The 22,519-nt window shown below is 45.0% G+C and overlaps 2 protein-coding genes across 3 annotated transcripts in view; one reads left to right on the top strand and one right to left on the bottom strand.

Annotated features, from left to right (window-relative positions):
* Positions 1-15,019, bottom strand: part of LOC141995806 (uncharacterized) — a 102,105-nt gene extending 87,086 nt beyond the window's left edge. Inside the window, exons 1-4 of the mRNA XM_074967218.1 lie at positions 14,970-15,019; positions 14,805-14,862; positions 14,125-14,229; positions 13,310-13,988 (exon numbers count right to left, since the gene is read on the bottom strand). Coding sequence (XP_074823319.1) covers positions 13,310-13,988; positions 14,125-14,229; positions 14,805-14,847 — 827 coding nt within the window. The 5' untranslated portion in view covers positions 14,848-14,862; positions 14,970-15,019. The remainder of the gene's footprint in view (positions 1-13,309; positions 13,989-14,124; positions 14,230-14,804; positions 14,863-14,969) is intronic.
* PTPN4 (protein tyrosine phosphatase non-receptor type 4) overlaps positions 1-22,519 on the top strand; it is a 245,977-nt gene that overhangs the window by 40,183 nt on the left and 183,275 nt on the right. The gene's annotated exons all lie outside the window — the stretch shown is intronic.

Raw genomic sequence — 22,519 nt, forward strand, 5'->3', positions numbered from 1 at the left:
CCTGGTAGTCCTTCTCTGCACCTCTTCCAGTTTGACTTCATCTTTCTTAACCATAGGAGACCAGAATTACATACGGTATTCCAGATGAGGTCTCACCAGTGCGTTGTATAATGGTTACTTCTGAGGGAATTCTGCACCAAAAAAATAAAAATTCTGTGCACAATATTTAAAAATTCTGCATATTTTTTGTCAAAATAACACAATATAATCATGTCATTTTCAGTTATTTTGGTAATTTATTTCAAAATACCAGTCAGCAAGTGTCTGTAACAATACAGACGACAAGATTCAGGCAATGTTTTTTGACTAATAAATTCCTTACTGATTAGCACATCTCTGTGGCTCCACAGAGCAGGTGGCAATGCTAATATTTCCATGTATGCCAAGTACAGAAGACTTTAAGGCAGTGGTGGGCAACCTGCGGCCCACGGGCCGCCTGCGGCCCATTAGGGTAATCAGCTGGCAGGCCATGAGACAGTTTGTTTACATTGACCGTCTGCAGGCACAGGAACCTGCGGTTCACCGTTCCCGGCCAATGGGAGCTGCAGGAAGCTGCATGGGCTGCAGGGACGTGCTGGCCACCACTTCCTGCAGCTCCCATTGGCTGGGAATGGCGAACCATGGCCACTGGAAGCTGCGGGCGGCCGTGCCTGTGGATGGTCAATATAAACAAATTGTCTCGCGGCCTGCCAGCGGATTACCCTGACGGGCCGCAGGTTGCCCACCACTGCTTTAAGGGTATGTCTGCATGGTAAAGAAAAACCCGCGGGTGGCCCGTGCCAGCTGATTTGGGCTTGTTGGGCTCAGGCTGTTTCACTGTTGTGCAGACTTCTGGGCTCAGACTAGAGCTGGAGCCCTGGGACTCTCCCACCCAGCAGGGTCCTAGAGCCTGCGTTCCAGTCCCAGTCCAGAAGTCTGCACAGCAATGAAACAGCCCCACAGCCCAAGCCCCGCGAGCTGGATTTGGCTGGCATGGCCAGTCATAAGTTTTTTCATTGCTATGTAGACCTACCCTAAAGGGCAGCACATCTTTTGGAGTGAAGTTAGGCCATGATCTTGATAAAGAAAAGAACCAACAATCTGGCATGGCACTTAAATATGTGCATAAAGTTTAGCACCTTAGTATCCCCATTGAAACTACTGCTTTGCCAGTTTTGGGCCTTACTGAGTGCCATGGCTAAGTAGTACTCAGCATGTGACTGTACAGTTATTAGTCTAGAGTCAAAATTGTTACAGACAATAGATTAGAAGGGCAATTGTGGTGACGGCTCCAGCATGGCAGTGGGGAGCACAGGCCACTAGCTGCACAGAGGTGGGGGGTCACCCTGCAGTCCACCCCTCTCCCCTGGGACACAGACTTGGCGGAGAGGTTGCACCCGACCCTGACACAGCACAAAGCAAAATGTTTACATGCATCACCCATTGATACATTGGGAGTATCAAAAGAATTTAGAATAGTATCAATAGAATTTAGTCCTAGTAAGTAGTATAAGGGCCCTACCATCAATCAAACCCTGACCCCGCCCCTTGACCCCTCAGCCTCGCCCCCTTGACCCCTCAGCCCCGCCCCTTGACCTCTTAGCCCCACCCACCGGAAGTCCCACCCCATGGGTTATTACTTCCGGGGTCAAGGCTGCCACATGACCGGAAGCAAGGTGTGTCATGTGACACCCACCCCACCCCTTGACCCCTTTAACCCCACCCCTTGACCTCTGCCCCCCCCCACCGGAAGTCCTGCCCCATGGGGTATTACTTCCAGGGTCAAGGCTGCCACGTGACCGGAAGCAAGGTATGTCATGTGAACCCTCTAACAACTCCTCCCCCCCCCCCACCAATCAGGATGGGTTTCGCCCCGTAGGACCTCCCAGAGAGGAGCTTTGACCAATCAGGGCGAGTTCCGGGGTGGGGGTGTCCTCTCTGGAAGTGGGTCTTGTGACCCCTCTAACAACTTCTCCTCCCACCCCGCTACCAATCAGGAGGGGTTTTGTTCCGATAGGACCAAGAGGAGATTTGACCAATTAGGATGAGTTCCGGGGGCGGGGTGACCCGTCCGGAAATGATTCGTGTGACCCCTCTAACAACTCCTCCCACCAACCTCTACCAATCAGGCCGGCCCGAGAGCAGATTTGACCAAAATAGGGCAGGTTCTGGGATGGGGTGAACCACCCAGAAGAGGGGCGTATGACCCCTCTGCCAATCAGAGCGCAGCACCATCACCCCATAAGGCCCAGCGTCGGGCAGAAGAGGCTGTCTTTTACCAAGAGCGCGTGTTTTAGAAATCGTGGAAACATGGACTCCTTCACCACCCCCGTGAGAACTTCGGACTTTGTTTTAGCCCCGAGGGCCTTCAACAAACCGCGGAGAAAGCGCTACATCAGCGACAGTTCCGAGGAGGAGGAGGGGGCAATTGAGGGGAGCCCTTTGGCCCAGCCATTGATGGATACCCCGGACCCTGAAACCCAGCCGCTTGTGGGGCCCCACGATGAGCGTGATGGCCTCTTGTTGGCCACCCCCCGGGAGGAGGAAGATGATCGCAGCTCGGGGAAGTCACTAGTGGACAAGATGAACGCTCAGGTAAATGAATGCTTAAGAAGTGACGGTTGGGATGGGGTTGTAACGGGGCTAGGAACCAGGGATTGTGTAAATCAAAAACCAAGCAGTGGTGTGCTTACGCTGTTTCTTTTTTGAAAAAAAAAATCTCTCAACAGCTCGATGATGCCTTTCTGGAGGCCTTTGAGAACTTACACATCGGTAGCCCTGTGGGAGTAAATGTATCATGCGTCAGCTGTTTTTGCTCATGTCTGAGACACAGATCTCAAGAGGAAAAGGACAAAATGGAAGAATGAACCAGCACAGACACCCTCATGTTAGGAGTCATGGCGTCCATTTTTACAGGCGGTTGTAAAAGGTTGTGTTAAACCAGGCGATTAATAAAACTTATTTAAACGTGTTAATATGAATGTTGTCCCCCACCCACACTTGTGTTAGTAAAAGATGGTACCAGTAACAGTCATGTCTCCACAGGCGGCTCTGTTAAAGAAAATATATTACACCCCCGGGGAAGTTGGGAGCTTTGGCGGGGTGAACCCTCTTTTTCAAGTGGCCAAAAAGCATAGTAAAACTTTAAATAGAAGACAAGTAACAGCTTGGCTTTCAGACCAGGATGCTTATACTTTACACAAACCGGCTCGAATACGTTTTAAAAGAAACAAGACCATTGTTTCAGATGTGGATGCGCAATGGCAGGCAGATTTGGTGGATATGCACCAGTTCTCCAAACAGAACAGCAATTTTAAGTACATCTTAACAGTGGTAGACATTCTATCCAAATATGCCTGGGCCTTAGGCCTAAGGGACAAGACGAGTGGTGAGGTATGCAAGGCCTTTAAAGCTATTTTTAGCGAAGGGCGTGTGCCTCAAAAATTACAAACCGATCGGGGGAAAGAATTTTTAAACAAACCCTTAAGCAGATTGTTAAAACGGCATGGCATTCACCATTTTGTTACTAATAATGAAGTCAAAGCAGGGGTTGTGGAGCGGTTTAACAGAACTTTAAAAACTAGGATGTGGAGATATTTTACAGCCCATAACACCTTTCGCTACATCGATGTGTTACCTGACTTTATAAAGAGTTACAACCAGAGCTTTCACAGAACTATACATACCAGACCCGCTGATGTTAACCCTTCAAATTCTCTGAAGGTATGGAAAATGGTTTATGGAGATGATTTTAAAATAAAACCGGTTGTTGCCCCTTTTCGAAAAGGCGACCACGTGAGACTATCTAAAACCAAAGGAGCTTTCGAAAAAGGTTATGAACAGACATTTACCGATGAGATATTCATAGTGGATGAAGGCTTAACCAGGGGTCACAGACCTGTATACCGATTAAAAGACTACGAGGGTGAGACAGTTACTGGATCTTTTTACCCTGAAGAATTACAAAAAGTAAACCCCAAACGAGACAGGATTTACAGGGTTGAAAAAGTTCTAGCGGAGAAAGGAAAAGGGAGAAAAAAGCAACTACTGGTAAAATGGTTGGGGTGGCCTGATAAGTTTAACAGCTGGGTGAAAGCTTCTCAACTCTGTGACATTTAGACGCAAACAACAAACAAACAAAAGTTATTCTTCCCCGCAAAGTCAGAGAAGATGAGCGACGGCGGGTTTTACATTACTTTGCCCAGCAACGCCAGCGCTGCAGTTTTTCCCCAAAACACCAGCTCGAACTTTACAATACGGCTAATTAAGCCCTTGGATCTCCGGGGTGCCTGGGAGGTGGGGTTAGTGGAAATACAATACCCGCACAGCTGGAACACTATCAACGAAGACACCCCTTTTGAAGTCACCTTTGGAGATATGGCATGGAGTTTCATCCTACGACGAGGTTATTACGCGTCCATACCCGAATTACTGGATCATATGAACAGTATCATAGCTCGTCACCCCGGACCGCCTGAGATGGTCATGAACTATGACCCTGTGGGTAGAAAAATTAGACTTAAATCCGCCGCTTTTACTTATATGTTTTCTACCAGCGGGGAGCTAGCTAACATTCTGGGCTTGGGCCCCAAACACAGCGTCCAAAAATTCCCTTTCTCGGCAGACATTACAGGGGGTTTTAATTCCTTGTATCTGTACACGGATATCGTAGAACATCAGTTTGTGGGGGACTTTTCTGTTCCCCTGTTACGTTGTGTCCCCGTCCAAGGAAGGAACAACGAGTTTGTCACCATCCCCTACGATAAACCTCATTACGTCCCTATCAGTAAACACCACATCGACACAATTACCACTGAAATAAAGACAGATCAGAACAAAAGCGTCTCATTTCGCTTTGGCAAGGTGATCATCAAGCTACACCTGCGCCCCCGGAGAGAGCGAGTTTTCTAAAAAAGCAAAACAGTATTATGGCGATCCTAAAAAATTACGGCGACCCCAACGTCTACAGAAACTATTACAAAGCCCAGGCGGGATACGCCCTTCCTGGATATCATGGGGCCCCCGTGATGTATGGGGCAGGCGTGGGTGGAATATTCCGTAGCCTCTTTCGAAAAGCCGTACCGCTTTTGAGGAGGGGGCTAGAGATTATTAAACCCCACGTAAAAACCGCCGCTCAAAACATAGCTAAAGACGTGGTAGGTCACGTCTCCCGCGCTGTTCTGGAGAAGGTGGGGAACACAGCTTCACAGGAATGATCGGGGCTGATGTACATTAAAAGGAGGAAGAAGAGAAAGAGAAATGAGTCATACCCGCGACGCGCAGGTCCCCCGAAACCCTTTAAAAGAAGGGCTTTGACCCGCAGGGTTGGCCATAAGCGAAAGTCCAAGAGGAAGCCTGGGCGAAAGAGGAAACACTCGCTGGCTGATACGAGAGATATATTTTAATCAACATGGCTTTCGTTCACTGCGGGTCTGAAGAATGCATCAAATCCGAACTAGACTTGTTCCAAGTAGCCCCTACGCAGACCAGCATTGAGAAAAGCATCTACATCGAGGTGCCACCTCTGTCGGCCGTTACGGAGTCTGCCCCCATTGACTTCTTTATAGCAGGGAATGGCGTAGATTATATGGATTTAAACAACACACTGCTGTACCTGTGTTGCAAGATTGTAAAAGGAGACGGAACTGAACTCAACACGGGTGCCGAGGTGGGCCTGGTGAATTACCCAGTGGCCTCTATTTTTAGTCAGCTGGATGTCACGCTCGGAGACCGTCTTGTAAGCCAAAGCAACAACTGTTACCCTTACAGGGCCTTTATAGAATCGGTGCTCAATTACAGCAACGACACCCTCGCCACGCAATTTTCCGCTGGCCTCTTTTACAAAGACACTGCCGGACAACAGGAAGACACAGACTTGGATGGCGAGAATCTAGGGTTTGTGAGGCGTGCAAAGCTGACCGCTCAAAGCAGAACAGTAGAGCTTCTGGGTCATCTACACAGCGACCTGTTTTTTCAAGAAAAACTATTGTTGAACGGAGTGGATGTGAAAATTAAACTGACGCGCAGTAAAGATCCTTTCTGTTTAATGGGCAGCGGAACCGAAGGCTTTAAACTGCGCATTCTATCAGCATCCCTTTTTGTGAAGAAAGTACGTGTGGCCCCGAGCGTTCGTCTGGGGCACGCCGAGGCCCTGCTTACCGCTAATGCCAAATACCCCGTGGACCGTGTGGGAATGAAAGTGTTTAGCATCCCTGCGGGCAGCAGGGTCAGTAACCAGGAGAACCTGTTCTTGGGACAGTTGCCCAAAATGCTTGTCCTGGGGTTCGTGGATAACGATGCCTTTAGCGGAAGTTACGCTAAAAATCCCTTTCATTTTAAGCATTACGATATTAATTTTGTGGCCTTGTATGTGGATGGTGAGCAGATACCGACCAAGCCTCTGCAACCAGACTTCGAGGCAGGACGCTGCGTGAGAGAATACATGAATCTGGTACAGACGGCCGGTAAACACATGAAAGATCGTTCTCTGTTAATCGACCGTGAGGAGTTTGCACAGGGTTACACCATGTTTGCCTTTGACCTGTCCCCCGACCAGGAATGCGCCGATCACTATTCCCTGATTAAAACCGGGAACCTGAGAGCAGAAATTCGTTTTGGGAAGGCTTTAACCATTACCGTCAATATGATCGTGTATGGGGTTTTTGACAACGTAATAGAGATAAATCAGAGGAGAAATGTTCTGTTTGACTACATGTGAACATGGACACCGTGCAGCTCTCACGTGTCTTATCAACAGACCCTTACACGAAAAAGAATTTCTTAGACGTGTTTCCCTGCGATTGGCTCCCTGGCGGCAAGCTGTCTCAGAGACCCCTAGGTTTGGTGGTCAACACACATCCACACAGCCGACCGGGTGAACACTGGCTTGCCGTGTATCTGGTGGAGCGTAACCTTGGAGAGTTTTTTGACTCATACGGGCATCCCCCGAACAGTGTGTTCTTTCCTAAAAGCATTATGAAATTTTTAAACAAAAATGCCACAGACATTGTGTTTCACAACAGACAATTACAAGACCCCAGCTCCGTTGCCTGCGGCTATCACTGCGTGTTTTTTTACACCATCGTAGCAAGGGTTTATCTTTTGACCGGATTTTAAAATTGTATTCTAATGACTTAATGCAAAACGACCGGATGGTGATGAATTTTGTAAAAAATAAATTTAAATACTTGGCCATGCCTAGCCTTGCTCAAAGCATGTTTCAACAAGCCCAGACATGCGTATCTTGCAACGATTTTCATAGTCATGTTACCCAATAAAGCACCCCAGGTGGGGAGTTTAAAGACAATCGATGTTTGGCGTGGTTTTTTAAAAAAAAAAACAAAACACAATGACCCAATTCAGAAATGTTTTATTTAAAGCAAAACATTACCAGTTTTAAAAAAAAAAATAGAACGTGAAAAAGATCACAAACTGAGCCATTCGGCTCTTTTAGCCAATTTTCGTTTTTTAGATGGCAAAAAAGGGGTCACTGTTTCTTGGTCCACACCGGTGTCGGCGATTGAGGCCTTGAGGCGTTCCAAAAGATCTCTGTTGGTCGCGTTGCCCATGATGGAAGATGGCATGTTCAGTTCCGCCATGGCATTCATAAACACATCCCATCCTTTAGGTACATGTCTGCTAGGAACAGAGCGCGTCTGGGTGACGGCCCTGACTAAGTCGAGCATGTTAGAACCATTAACCACAGAGCCTTTGTACACAAAAGACCCTTTATCGGTCCATGAAGAAATGTTTTTATCTTGGCCCAGCTTATTTAGCAATACTGATGCATTTTTCTTATAACGCTTATTCACGTTATCCAACACCTCCTGAGCAACAGAGTCTGAGGTCTTTGGTGTTTCGGAGGGTTTGGCAGTCACACTCTGTTCCTGTTCTGGTAGAAACAGACTTAGTTTTCCTTTGTCCACATCGCTCTGCTTCACGTACGTTAGGTACCTTTGAAGCACGGTGCTGTAAAGTTTAGCCTTTTCATATTCACCTAAGTCAGTTCTTTGAAGAACAGATTTCATTTCAGCATCCAGTAAGCGAGTTGCAGTCGTTCTGATATTTTCCTCTGCCGGAGGGGGAGCACTTAATTGCTCCAACTGCCGGCTGGGCACCAGGTACATTTTTTCTGCATACTCCATTATCGATTAGTTAAAAGCCCCGTTATCAGAGGGATAGCAAAACTTAACAGGGGTCCTATAAACCCCCCAGACTGCTTGACCAGACGCTTCTTTCTTTTAAGTGAAACCCTTTTATTACACAAAGTTTTTATAAGCGTGTGTTTCTTTTTCAGCACACGCACTTGCTTCGGTGTTAAAGGTACGTTTCCTTTTAAGGTGTTGAGCGCTATTTCTGAGATGGCTGCTACTAGATCGTCAGAGGCCGAGCACAGTATAGCCCTCCTTTGCTGTGGGGACGATTTGCTAAGTAATTTTAAAAGGCCCAGGTTTCTTTTCACGCAGCTAGACATGTTTTCAGTCAGCAACCCCGGCTGCTAAAAAGGGACCTGCCAATAATTCATCTCTTTTTATACAGGGCTGTTGTTCTTTTTAAAGTATAAACTGCCGGCCAGTCTGGAGGGAAAAGACCAGTTCTTAGCCTATAAGCTTCTGGTGTGGAAGCATTTAAATCCACCACCAGGTAGCCATAAAGCCTTTTGGTAGCATCCTCAAAAGCTTCTAGAAAGAACTGAGCTTTGCCGGGGTACATTTGCCGAGCGAGTGTAGCAATTTGTAATCTGTCCCTGGGGTTTTTGAACAGAACCATGTATTTTGTGTTTAGGTTAATAGTGCGACTCTTTTTTCCCTGGCAAAATACGTTCTGAACTATATACATAATGCTCAGGTTCCTGTGATGCACGTACTTGGTAAAGGCTTTCTCGATTTCATCGCTTTCACAAGCGGAGTTCATCAGATCGTCTATGATAATCATGTTCACTTTATTGGTAGGAAACAAACGGTCATCGTCAAAAGCATCAGGCAGACCCTCCACAAAATTGATAAAGGGGTATTTACAGAGCAGTTCTTTATACAAGGGTTGCCAACAACTGTAACACCACACAATATTCTCAGGCGTAACAGACAATGTTTGTTTGGCATTATCCAATACATTTTTTATAAAGTAACTTTTCCCGCAGTTGCTAGGCCCCGCGAGAATTGCAGAAAAGGGGTGTCTCCACCTCGTATCCATTTTTCAAAAACCGTAGGGCAGGGTTTTAAACCCTTCTCCTAGGACCCTCTTGTTGTAAACGACTTTCTGTGTTTTTTTAAGGGTTTTTGTCTCTATTTGCCACTGATTTTTGTTTCTTACAATAGAGGGTTGCTGCACCTCTATCTTTTTTGAGGGGTTCTCTCGCAGACCCGTGCAATAGTCCAGGACTAGATCTTTCAAACTGTCAAAGTTGATCTTTTCACAGTTTGCTACGTTCAGGGTAATACCTTTGACCTTCATACAAGCCTTTCCTCCCGACAGTTTGTACCCGTATGTTTTTGGGCCTGCCGACACAAACTCGGTGATGTGTTGATCTGGTGGGATCTCGCTCGTGAGGTCCCCTAAATAATCCCCCAGAGGGGGATTCCAGGCCCCCTCCCTTTTCACAAATATCACAGAGTCAGTGTCGTGGTACAGGCACCGCTCTTGCAATCCGTCTAGGAGGTTGTATAGTTCTAAGCGGGCATAAGCGGTGGTGAAACAGGCTATGAAAACATTGGTATAGCCAGAGACAGAATAACGGTCTTTTGCGTGCTTCCAAGATACGCACGCTGTTTCATCGTCGATAAACTCACAGGATGAAACCTCGTAGTTGGGGGAAAATAGGTACTGAAAGAGTTCGTCGGGGTCTCTCACGATGCTGGTATTGGGTAGGTTGGTTCTTTGGCCGAATTTACCCCACAGAGAATTTAAAAACAGTTTAGCAATTTGGCGTTTAGCGGGGTTTAGCCTGATCTCGTGTCGGCGTAAAAGCACGCCTTCTTTCTGGTAGAAATCGTTAACATACTTATTTTGTTTGTCTTCGTCTGTGCACCAGCTGGGATACCCTGAAGCCTCTTGTTTCTGGCGGAGGTGTAATTTTATGTACTCCGAAAAGAGTTTATCAGATTTTTCATTAAAATGCCAGATTTCATAGATTTTAGCCACCACGTACCCCTTCGCTATGGCTGCGTTCAATTCCACAGTGCACCAAGTCCCCAGGATGGCCCTCTCCTCGTCAGTGTGGGTGCACGTCTCCCGCTGCACGGTTTCCGCGCAGGTTCGGCATAGCGGGAACATAAGCTTGCCGCCCACTCTGACAGGTAACAATGGGAAAAAGAGGCCTCGTGGGGGGTACACTTTAACTTTTGCAATTCCAAAATAATTTGCAAGGGGTCCAAATTTGTCATAAACTATATCGGGGTGCCCGATAGGGTAGTCTTTCGTTTTGTTTACAAAAGGGTACAAGCTGGTAAAATCATAATAGTGGATTTCTTCCCCGGGCTTAGGTTTATAATATAGACGGATGGCGTTCGTCCTCCCCCCAAAAAGAGCATCCCTAGGCATGAGAGGCTGGGGTAACTGGGCTCGGTTTAAAAAGCTCGCAAGCTCCCTGTCTGTTTCTTTCATCAACACCCACTCGTGCTCCCAAAGAGTCCTCACTACAAAACCAAGCCGTTTTAGATAGTCGGTCTTGAGCTGCGTCTTGTAATAAAGAAACCCAAAAGTTGTCCCCGTCATAGGATTTTGTGCTTTTTCACAATGACAGGCGACACAGCCGTGAAAAAAACACCCATTAAACTCAAAGGCTGTGTGTACCCCGTCAATATTGGCATAACCGTCTAAAAAGTAGGGGCCTACCTGTAGTTCCCCACCCTGTAAAGCGTGCCGTATTTGTATATGTTCTTTTTGAGAGATATACAACAGCCACTGGATAGATGGGGTCGAATATCTCTTTTTCTGTCTGTGATAGTTGTCTGGAGGGAGAAGAGCTACCGTGTTAGGCTCCAAAAACATAAACCTGTACATAGCCATGCAGACGGATGCCAGCGTTATGTACCGGAACGGATCTATACACAGTTTTATCTCAGTGAATTTACCGGGTTCTCTCTCTACTAGATCGACCTTCTCCGTCATATTCATAATTTATTTCCTGTATAGGATACAAGCCTGTCTCAAAATTTTTACATCCTGCTGGCAGTAATACGCAAGCTCTTTCTGCAGGTCAAAAGTCTCAGAGCTGTGGTCTTGATACCAGTCGAGAAACTCTGCTTTTTCCCTGGGCATCATGCTTTCTACACCGTAGTGCTCCACACCGGGCATAGGCCCCACATAATTTTGATTTTCTAAAGTGTTAAAAAAATGTGGAAAATACCCTTTGCAACCTTCAAATCCCATCGCCTGTGGGAGCTTGCTAAGCTTCATGGGCAAGAAGTTTAAAGAGTCTATAAAACGAATGCCAAGGGCCTTAACTTCCACACACATTAGTTTACTGCCCTGAGTGATCAGTTCTATGCACATCTTTTCCTTCAGTAACTGTCTAACGCAGAAATACGCATCATAACCTTTGGAATTGTGTGCTAGGAACGTGTAGTCCCGGAACTCTTTGCCAATAAAGGTCTTAACAAACATAGAAAGACATTCGTCACCCTTAAATTCCCAGGATTTTTCCGGCTTTAGGGACATTGCAAAAATATAATTGGGAGTGTGCAACCCAGTCTCCTGCATGCATTCAAAATCATAAAAAATATACTTTTCTGATGATTCGAGCTTTCTAAGGCTGTCCATAAAACAGAGGTGAATGTCTACATCTCCAACGATCAAACCCTGACACTGCTTACAGCGCCTCCCTTTACACCTGTGCTGCTTGTCCACGTACGCCTGACACTTACCGCACAAAGTTTTAGACAGGCATTCAACTTGGTTTTTTGACGCACAGTTGACATGTCTGTCTAAACACTCTTTGGACCGACAATACAGTTTACAGCTAGGACACCTCAGCTGCACACCCATGTTGTCAGAGCATGTTGCGCTCAAGCAGAGACGGCAACGATACCTGCAAGAATGGTCGTGACTGTACACCGTGTGGCAAAACTCACAGTAATTTTTTGCTCCGAACAACTTTTTCACATCCAGAACCCCATAGTAATGTTCATTGTGCAACAGGATGAAATAAGTCTTAGGGTACACGGGGCCCCCCGTTTTAAAAAAACCCCAGCCACCTTTCACCGCATACAGCACCACCTGTATGTTAACTCCTAAATGCTGTTCAAACTTTGCTACATCAGTGAGCATAACCTTTTTTTGATCTGACCACCCCAGTTTCTCGTGCAACTTTCTCGCCTCTGCTAACAATTCTGCATCTGTAGGTTTATGACCGGCCATGACAGCCAAGAGCCCTCCCGCAAAACATAGATTGGTACCGGTGTAAGTCAGGTCTACTAAACATTGTCTCTTTTTATGAATAATCTGACTACTAAGGATAGAATTTAAAACTCTTCGAGCGCCCCCACCCCTATTTTTTACAACTGTCACAACAAGGCGCAACGTCCCATCGAAATGCAATTCTCTATTGCTCTGAAGCAGCTTTGAGGTCTGGTTCAAGAAATCCTCAGCGGACAGCTCATCCCTAGTTCTTCTGACTGAAAACAAAGGGTTAGTTAAACGACGGCTCTCTAAACGTAACTGTACGTAATCATCAGGGCCTACCCTACCATTAACATCATCAAGAACTAGCTGTATCCCTCTGTGTATGGCTTCAACAGCCTGTTGAGCTGAATTTATTTGCTCAAGATGGACAAAACGAAACTCCTCACAATACACCGACCCCCCAAATCTAGGTAATTCACGTTGCCAACTTCTCACTCTCTCCATATACACCTCTGCATTTTCAGGGTTACTTGGGGGTTCCTCTACGGAACCATCAGTGGCATCTTCTACATCCGATACTAATTGAGAGTCAGACTCTGAGACGCTTCCGTGAGGGGCATTGGGAGTCGATGGGCCTCCGTCTAGAGAGCACTCTGGGGAATTTTCTAAACCAGAGTCTGATTTCGCCTCCCCATTTTCAGACATGCCAGTTTGAGAGCCTCTGGTAGGGGGCATCTCTTTTTGTTTTTTTTCCCTCATTACCTCTTTAGCCCTTTTTAAAATTTTTACAGCGACCCTGGCCTGGAATTTTTTGGCAGCCATCTGTTTATCCCCCAAGCGCCGTCCGCCCTTTTGTTTACACACGAGCTGATGTGCACCCTTGAGGGTACCCCTTTCCACACCTAGTCATGCCTGATCAGAGCCACCCTTTCCAGCCCCCCTTTCTTTTAGGCCCCCTGAGGATTCAGCGTCCATCAGTTTTCTGAACAAAGCGTCGTATTTTTTCCAAATCTTTTTAGAATGCCGTAGTTTTAGACTCCCCGAAGATACAGCGTCCATCAGTTTTCTGAATGAAGCATCAAACTCTTCCCAAATACTAGAATATGGGGGATCTTTGTCAGTCCTTAGTTTTTTATTCACAACCCCTAGAGTGCCTGCTCTGGGTTTGTGAATGTGTGTGTTTCTGCACACATTCAGAGCCCCTAGAGTGCCTACTCCGGGTTTGTGAATGTGGACGTTTTCGCTCACAGTTTTCTCAGGGCTTGGTGCGGCAGTGGCCACTGAGGAACTGGAGTTGTGTTTGCATGGTTGCAATACCTTGGCATCGCAGGTGTTTTCAATCCTTGGTTTTTTATTCACAATCCCTAGAGCGCCTGTTCCGGGTTTGTGAATGTGGGCGTTTTCGCTCACAGTTTTCTCAGGGCTTGGCGTGGCGGTGGCCGCTGAGGAACTGGAGTTGTCTTTGCATGGATGTTTTTTACCAGAGTGTTTTGTTTTGTCCTTGGGTTTGACGTAAATGAGGTTTGGACTGGGCTGATGCTTCATCTGCACTCTTGTGCTGTTTTGCGTTGATAAAGGTCTCAAAGCAGATTCCTGGTTCTTTGGTGGTTCTCGGGGAGGGGTCCTTGTAGCTCCCACTACAGCCTTGTCAGAAGGGCTGCATATGCCTGCTTGGGGCAGGAGGGGGGAAAAAAAGCATTTTACAAAAATGTAACTTTGCCAGCTTTCTCACCCACACCTATGTATGTACTTAAAATACAAAACCTCATAAATTAACCAGACTAATAAGCAAAATATATTTACCCGGCTTCATCCATCCATCTGTCACTGATACTTGTGAATTTTTCTTTTCAATTGTCTCTTTCCTTTTTCTTTTGAGCATTTTTACCCGCTCAAGTTTTGACCGTGCTGTAAAGCAAACAACATTCTAATAAAACACATGAAACTGTCTAGTAAACTTTAAAATAAAATAAAATAATATCCATTAGAGTGTTTTTTCTATTTAAAAAAGTCATAGCTTTAAAACAAAATAATCCATTTCAGGCTGTACAACAATCACAGGTTTTGAGTTTATTTCTACCACTTTGAAAACAGCCCCCACAAATATTTTTTTTTTTTAAATACATCTCATTTTGCAAAGTAAAAACCCTGCTAATTGGAAACACACCATCACCATCAGTTTGTAGACATATACTTTTTAAAAACCGCCTATGTTTTACACACACACACACACACACACACACACACACACACACACACACACACACACATTTTCCAACAAAATACTTTTCAATAAACCCACATGCTTTTAAAAAGATCCCTGGTTGTTCTGGCCCCCGCCCTGCCCCAGCCATGTGTGCTTGGGGTCTTTGGGGTAAGAAAAACAAGCCAAAATGTTAGTTAGTATTAGCTCCCAAATCCCTATTCAACCTATGTAATACCTGAAGTTATTAAGCACAACTACAGTTAAAAATGGTTTTTACCTTGGCCTGGTGATGAACTGCAACTTAAAGTTACTGGCTCCATGCTAAACAGATCACACTGCAATACAGATATGCACCATTATTTACTAAGATAGCATGGCCAAAAAATGGCATTATATAATATATATATATTTTCAGAGTTAAAAAAAAACCCAGGGAACATACCTCCACTTGCAGCCCAGCAGCAATTCAAGAGAGTTTCTGTTGAAAGAGACAGTCTCCAAGCTACCTGAGGTTTTGTTGTTTTTTTTTTACACCATCCTAACTCTTTTGTTTCAAAATAGTTAGCAGGTTGATTGGATCACCCCTCCCTAGCATTCCCTTTTGTGATCGGGGGTGGGGAATAAGTTTTTCTGCACAATTGGGCTGCTTTTCTTTTTTAAGTTCAAATACTTTTTGTTCCCCCCACCCTGTAGGGCCTTCTTACAGTAACCATTTCAAGTGAGGGGCCCTTTGCAGATATCAATGAATGTCTTGGGGCTTGTTTTTGTTTTTAAAAACATGTTCTTTCATGCTTAAAGTTTGGTGGGACGGGGGGTGATTTCTAGAAAAAGTGCCCCGTGGCCTTCAACCAACTCCTGGGCCATATTTAGACTGGCCTATAGCGTTCCACCAACTCCAGGGGTTATATTTAAACTGCCCAATAGCATCTGCAAACTCCTGAGGTTTTATTTCATTTCATATTAATCAGAACTCACCATCCTCACCCACCCACCTCCCTTACTATGGGTGCACCCCCATCAAAATTAACCCTATGGCAACAAGGGTGAGTAATCACAGTCACCCTGGCTATTCAGTGAGGGGGGGGGGTGGTTAAACCCGTTCAGTTCAACAGAATAAGTCAACTCTATTGTACTCAACCACATGTCTGAACCATCCCCGTTTTGTTTTATTGTAAACACATTTTTAGGGTATTTTTCCCCCTCCCACAACATACATTTCAGCTTTTTTTTTTTTTTTTGCTGTAAATGGGTCTCTCTTACACAAAAGACACAAGAGCTAGGTTCTCACAAACAATTTTTTTTTATTTAAAAGACATACAGCTCCTTCAAAACAAACCAAGATGCTCCATTAAAAAAAGAAAGAAAGAAAAAAAGACTTTAAGCTCCCTTAAGGGCCAGAGACCTTTTAACAGAAATACAAATAGTCACAAAGCCCTTTCAATAGATTTTTTTTTTAAATTTACAGCTACCAAGTTTTATATCGCATGTTTGGCACCTCACCATTTTCTAACTTAATCCTTTTAGATTTCTTACAAATAGCCTTTTTCTTAAGCAGGGTTCTGTAACTTTTTGTGCGGACCAGACGGTCAATATAACGCTCTAAGCAGGCATCTTCCGGTTTGGTCATTTTCTTTAAAACATGGTCAGGGTCTCCACTGAATTGCACAGCATTTATCAAGGTCACCCCTTGTGCTAAATGTTCTTGGGTTAGGCATAGACATTGCATAGCATAACCTATGGCAATCACAGTGTTTAATAAGCTTTCCAAACACAGCTCAGCACACAGGCCCCGGAGCTTGCAGTTTATATCCACTGAAGTCCAAGTCACACAGTCATGGTGCCGCTGGCCTGGTGCATCTATGACACAGCCCTCACAATCTTCAAAAAGCTTTTCCCTAAGACAGTGATTAAGAACAGAATAAACAGCAACGCGTACAATAGTCCGCATGACTTTGTTACGCTCACGACGTGGCACTGGCTCAGTCAGTTCCATGCCAAGCCTCCTCCTAAACTCCTCATAGCCGTCATCCTCGGAGTCCTCTTCAACATTTTGTATTGGCGTTGAGCAAAAACAAGATGGGCCCGGTTCATCTTCGCTGCTTGGTGCAACGCTGTCCAGAGTCTCCGGGTCCTCTAGAAAGGCATCATTGAGCTGTTGAGAGATTTTTTTCAAAAAAGAAACAGCGTAAGCACCCCACTGCTCGGTTTTTGATTTACACAATCCCTGGTTCCTAGCCCCGTTACAACCCCATCCGGACCGTCACTTCTTAAGCATTCATTTACCTGAGCGTTCATCTTGTCCACTAGTGACTTCCCCGAGCTGCGATCACCTTCCTCCTCCCGGGGGGTGGCCAACAAGAGGCCATCACGCTCATCGTGGGGCCCCACAAGCGGCTGGGTTTCAGGGTCCGGGGTATCCATCAATGGCTGGGCCAAAGGGCTCCCCTCAATTGCCCCCTCCTCCTCCTCGGAACTGTCGCTGATGTAGCGCTTTCTCCGCGGTTTGTTGAAGGCCCTCGGGGCTAAAACAAAGTCCGAAGTTCTCACGGGGGTGGTGAAGGAGTCCATGTTTCCACGATTTCTAAAACACGCGCTCTTGGTAAAAGACAGCCTCTTCTGCCCGACGCTGGGCCTTATGGGGTGATGGTGCTGCGCTCTGATTGGCAGAGGGGTCATACGCCCCTCTTCTGGGTGGTTCACCCCATCCCAGAACCTGCCCTATTTTGGTCAAATCTGCTCTCGGGCCGGCCTGATTGGTAGAGGTTGGTGGGAGGAGTTGTTAGAGGGGTCACACGAATCATTTCCGGACGGGTCACCCCGCCCCCGGAACTCATCCTAATTGGTCAAATCTCCTCTTGGTCCTATCGGAACAAAACCCCTCCTGATTGGTAGCGGGGTGGGAGGAGAAGTTGTTAGAGGGGTCACAAGACCCACTTCCAGAGAGGACACCCCCACCCCGGAACTCGCCCTGATTGGTCAAAGCTCCTCTCTGGGAGGTCCTACGGGGCGAAACCCATCCTGATTGGTGGGGGGGGGGGAGGAGTTGTTAGAGGGTTCACATGACATACCTTGCTTCCGGTCACGTGGCAGCCTTGACCCTGGAAGTAATACCCCATGGGGCAGGACTTCCGGTGGGGGGGGGCAGAGGTCAAGGGGTGGGGTTAAAGGGGTCAAGGGGTGGGGTGGGTGTCACATGACACACCTTGCTTCCGGTCATGTGGCAGCCTTGACCCCGGAAGTAATAACCCATGGGGTGGGACTTCCGGTGGGTGGGGCTAAGAGGTCAAGGGGTGGGGCTGAGGGGTCAAGGGGGGCGGGGCTGAGGGGTCAAGGGGCGGGGTCAGGGTTTGATTGATGGTAGGGCCCTTATACTACTCTAGTAATTTACTGAATTTGTAACTGTCTGTAAGCTCTTTTGGATAAAGAGTATCTCTTGCTGTGTTTGTATAGGGCCTGTAACAATGTAACCCTACTCTTAGTTGGCCTTCTAGGCATTACTAGAATACACACAGAACTACAGTATTTGGCGAAATAGTAGTGAATGATATTCAGCTGAAGCCAAATAGAGGATAGAGCAATAAAGGATAATCATTGTAGGCAGAGCTGGCAGCAGTGCCTGTAGTTAAGGTTGACTAATACTTTTCACTGTAGGTTTTTTGTTTTGTTTTTGTTTTTCCTGTTGCTTATAACTTTGCCAAATGTAACTGTTAATGCTAAACTTTCCATGTTGGAAGTCTGCCTCATGTTGAATTTTTATGGGAAGTTTCAGCAAAAATGCCCAGCCATTTCCAAGAACGAGGTTAGGAAAAAAGTTGCTTTGCTGATAAGTTCTTACATCTGTTTCATTGAGAAGTTCTAGCATCTCTGTACTTGGACTTGAAATTTGACAGGAGGGGTCACATTTGGGTCAGAGAAATGCCTCATTCTTTCACTGTGAAAAATCTATCCAAATTTGGCAGAGTTCATAAGCTTCTGGTAATTGCTATTTGCACATGCTTGGTAGAGTTAGCTAAATTTTCCAAAAATTCAGAGTACATTGAGTGTGCTCCAGCCCAGGACTGCTGGACTCTTCCTGCAATTGCTTCTACTGGATGGTAAGGGAGCCTATACAATAGGACAACAGAACTGAGAGCAGGACACTCTCAGTGCTCCCCCTGTTGATGCCAAGGCTGTGTCCAGGAAAAAGGAAGATATGGAAAGAGGGCCGGGGGGGGTGGAATAGACAGTCCACTGTGTGATAAGAATAAAGGGAGACCGGGATGGATGAGAGTCACAGAAAAGGCAAATGTGTGCAGGTTACTCCAGAGGAGTTACACTTTGCAGGTATGCCTCCTGACACCATGTGGGGCAGCCATCTTCAGTGGGGTCAGCCTGCCTGTGGTCCCATTGGTAAGAATGGGAGGCAGCAATCATTTTTGCTAAGGTGAACATTACGGCTGTCAGTAATGGTGCCATTTCTCTAGAACCATTTTAACTAAAGGCAGCCTGTCGCTTTAGTCCAATTGAAAGTAATTGGAGATGTCAGCTATATTGAAAAAGGGCAAAACTTGGAGTTTGCTCCTAATAATCTCTAGATCATGAGAAATTTAAAAAAATCTCCATGAGTTGGCAACTCTGTCTAGTAAACAAGATGGGTTATGCTCTATATCTCAAGTTTACAAGATAATAATCAGATTTGCTTCATTTAAGAAAAGGTTTTATGTAGTGTCAAAGTGATACTTTAAAAATAGTAACAAATGTAATAAGGCCTCCCTTCCTTTCCCTCACCTATCCCTTTTTGACATTTTGATAGTACTGCTGTATTTGGTCATCTATACCTAAAACTTGGGGTATTATCTTTGACTACTACTTTCTTGCCCCATGTTTATATTTATTTAAAGATGGAAAGTGCTCTAGAAGTGCAGGGTATTTATCAGGTTTCCAGTTGTGGTATGACATTCACAGTCATTCACTAAGAACTAGACTAAAACAATGTGTTTAAAATGAATCAAAATATTTGGAGTCATTTCAGATAGCTAGATGCATTTATTTTTGTGAGAGGTGAAACTTTTTCAGTGTACTAAGGATGTTCACTTTAGTGTCCTGGATGTGGGAGGTTTGAACAGATACATCCTGTAAGTGAATAATTATAAAACACAGAATGGGAAATATGTTTAAAATTGGTGGCAAAAAGTTGATATTAATGAAGTGACTCCTCAGCTACTTTTTGTATTACCTGTAAAAGGCACCAGCAAGGAAAAATTACCACATAAACTATTCTATCTTCAGTTTAGTAATCTTTGCCCCAGCTGTCTTTGTGATTGCTCAGATGTTGTTATCTGGGTACGGGGGGAGATCAGCTTCAGGCATTTTAAAACTACAGTGTTGCAGAGTTGTGTAAGGAAAATATTACTGTTGAATTTCTGTCAGGCTTTTTTCTGAGTTTGTGTTTACCTGTTATCATGCATCAGTTCAAGTTGCTGAGTATTTGACATGTAATTAGAAAGAAATGTTCCTGATGTAGCTAGGGTTTCCTCTTAGTACCGCATGCTAATTCTGCATGCGGAAAAAAGACAGTGATGAAGTAGCTTTAGAACTGCTTTGCCAAAAATTGAAGATAGAGACGGGTTAAGTTGGAACTATAAAGTAAATATTACAGCAGTACTATATATGTTCTGATATACACTCTCTAGCTTTCTCTTCTGGGGTTCTGTTTTGTACTACAGAGTTTGAGAACTAACACCCATTACTAAATTTTTTTAACAATCAATATTAACACCTCACAAGTAATCAGGTTTTTGAAAAATGTAGATGTTTTTAGAAAGAAAAGCAATCCAGTGGCTTTTATTGGCTTTTTTTTTTCATTTTTTTGAATGGTTGGTGCCCTGGAGCATTTATATGAATATAGCATATTTGAAAGTTCCAACATGGTGCTACTGATTCTATATATGAAAATAAAATTGCACAATATTATGTTTAAGTTCCTCAAAATCCCATCCAAGAAAACAGAAAACAGCATGACCAACGAGGTTTTTTATCATTTTTTTTCAGATAATGAAAGTAAAATGGAAAAATGAAAAAGTATGTAGGATCTGTGACAGAGTGGGGATATGTCTGTGTCAAATTGTGAATTGTAACATCTTTTTTTTTTTTTTGAGGATTAGTCGTGGATTAGTCATTTTCTGGTACGGTGTTGACACCTATCTGAATGACTGTCTGAGAAGCTGGCACAGAGCAATCTAGAGTTCGCAACTCTGAGTGTGTCTACTACAGGTCCATCAATAAGGACAATGAACTCTACTCAGAAGTGCAGATGGTATGGTGAGTGGGGGGAGGGTTGGAACGTAGAATCTCCCCAGCTCAGCACAGAACCGAAAGGGGTCAGAGACTATATTTAAGGGGGAATGCTCTCTGCAAAGCAGGGGGCTGACCGCTGCCACATCTCAGAAGACCCAGGCTGGAGAGGAAGAGAAGGGAGGAAAGGGTCTGCTGTGCTTGAATGCAAACCTGACCTCAGATTCACAAGAGGGGTGAGATCACATTGTGACATTCTCCAGGGTACAACCTTGACTGTTGAACTGCTGTGTCCCCTAACCCTCTAGCCTGGGATGCCTTTACACTGCTTTACTGTCAGAACAGCCACTCTTGGCCTGCTCATGTGCAGCCACTAGCATATAAAATCACTCCCAGATGTTTACATGAATGCTCTCCCAGCCGTTTGTGAATAGATACATGGCGACACCCACATATCCCCAGCCTGAACCACAGAAATGTGTATCTTGCACTCTTCAGGGCTCTTCTAAACAGTGAAAGCTCACAAATAGTATGTCATTCCAACAAGCAGTAATGAATATGCACCAGCCCGGTTGACATGAATAGAGATGGTTTAGATAAAACAGCAAAACAAGTTCATTAACTAGAGAGAGATTTTAAGTGATTTACAAATGTTAAGTCATAAAAGTCAGACTTGGTTACAAAAGAAATAAAAAGATGCAAGCTAATTCCTAAACTTTACTAAGGATAATAAATTTAAAAGCAAAAAGCTTTCAAAAGCTTCAGCACACTGTACTGGCTGGAAAAACCTACAGACTAGGACCACTCCTCCCAGGTCAATGATGCTTCCTTTTGTCTTTCAAGCGTTCTTGCTACCATGAGTAAAGATCGGAGGAGAGGTGTCTAGAGTCATTTTTTCCCCCCTTCTTATACTCTGACCCTTAGTACTGGAAAAGTCTTTGTTGGGTCATCGGATCAGGTAGTTCCATAGCATAGGTGAGCTGCCAACTGTCTTTCAGGTGAATTGTAAATTTCTTGTTTACAACTCCTTTGCTGGTGAATCTTCAGTTAAGCCAGGTAATGGCCTTTTAGCACCTAGCTGGCGTGACAGTGTGCCTTTGTCTTTGAGAAAATGGTCTGGGGGCATTACCCAGAGCTACAGCATATTTCAGTAACAAGCATATAGTAGGTTTCAGAGTAGCAGCCGTGTTAGTCTGTATTCGCAAAAAGAAAAGGAGTACTAGTGGCACCTTAGAGACTAACCAGTGCATCCGATGAAGTGAGCTGTAGCTCACGAAAGCTTATGCTCAAATAAATGGGTTAGTCTCTAAGGTGCCACTAGTACTCCTTTTCTTTAAGCATATAGTAAAATCTCATAGCACCATATACAGTGTTGATACACACATTTTAACAGGACAGTGATGCTGAGTAGACTGAGTTTTCAAATGATACCTCACAAGGCAGACTTTGTACAAAATATATCATAACCATATAAAAGTGAACATGGGGTACAGGGGTGTCTCACACATCCAAGAGGTTGTTGAGGACTTCTGTAGTCTTCCAAAGATCTGTAATTTTCTAGGGCTCTTCGGTAAAGTTCTCATGGCTAAGAAATTCCTTGTATTCTTTGCTTGCCTGTCACGTTGTTCCTGACTTGGTTAATTAAGAAGCTCAGAGCACCCAGTGCGAAACTGAGGGAGTGTTTATAATCAACTGGGGACTCAGGGGGGCTCAGTTGCT

This window comes from Natator depressus, chromosome 11 (assembly GCF_965152275.1).
Source record: "Natator depressus isolate rNatDep1 chromosome 11, rNatDep2.hap1, whole genome shotgun sequence".
NCBI classification, from domain to species: Eukaryota; Metazoa; Chordata; order Testudines; family Cheloniidae; genus Natator; species Natator depressus.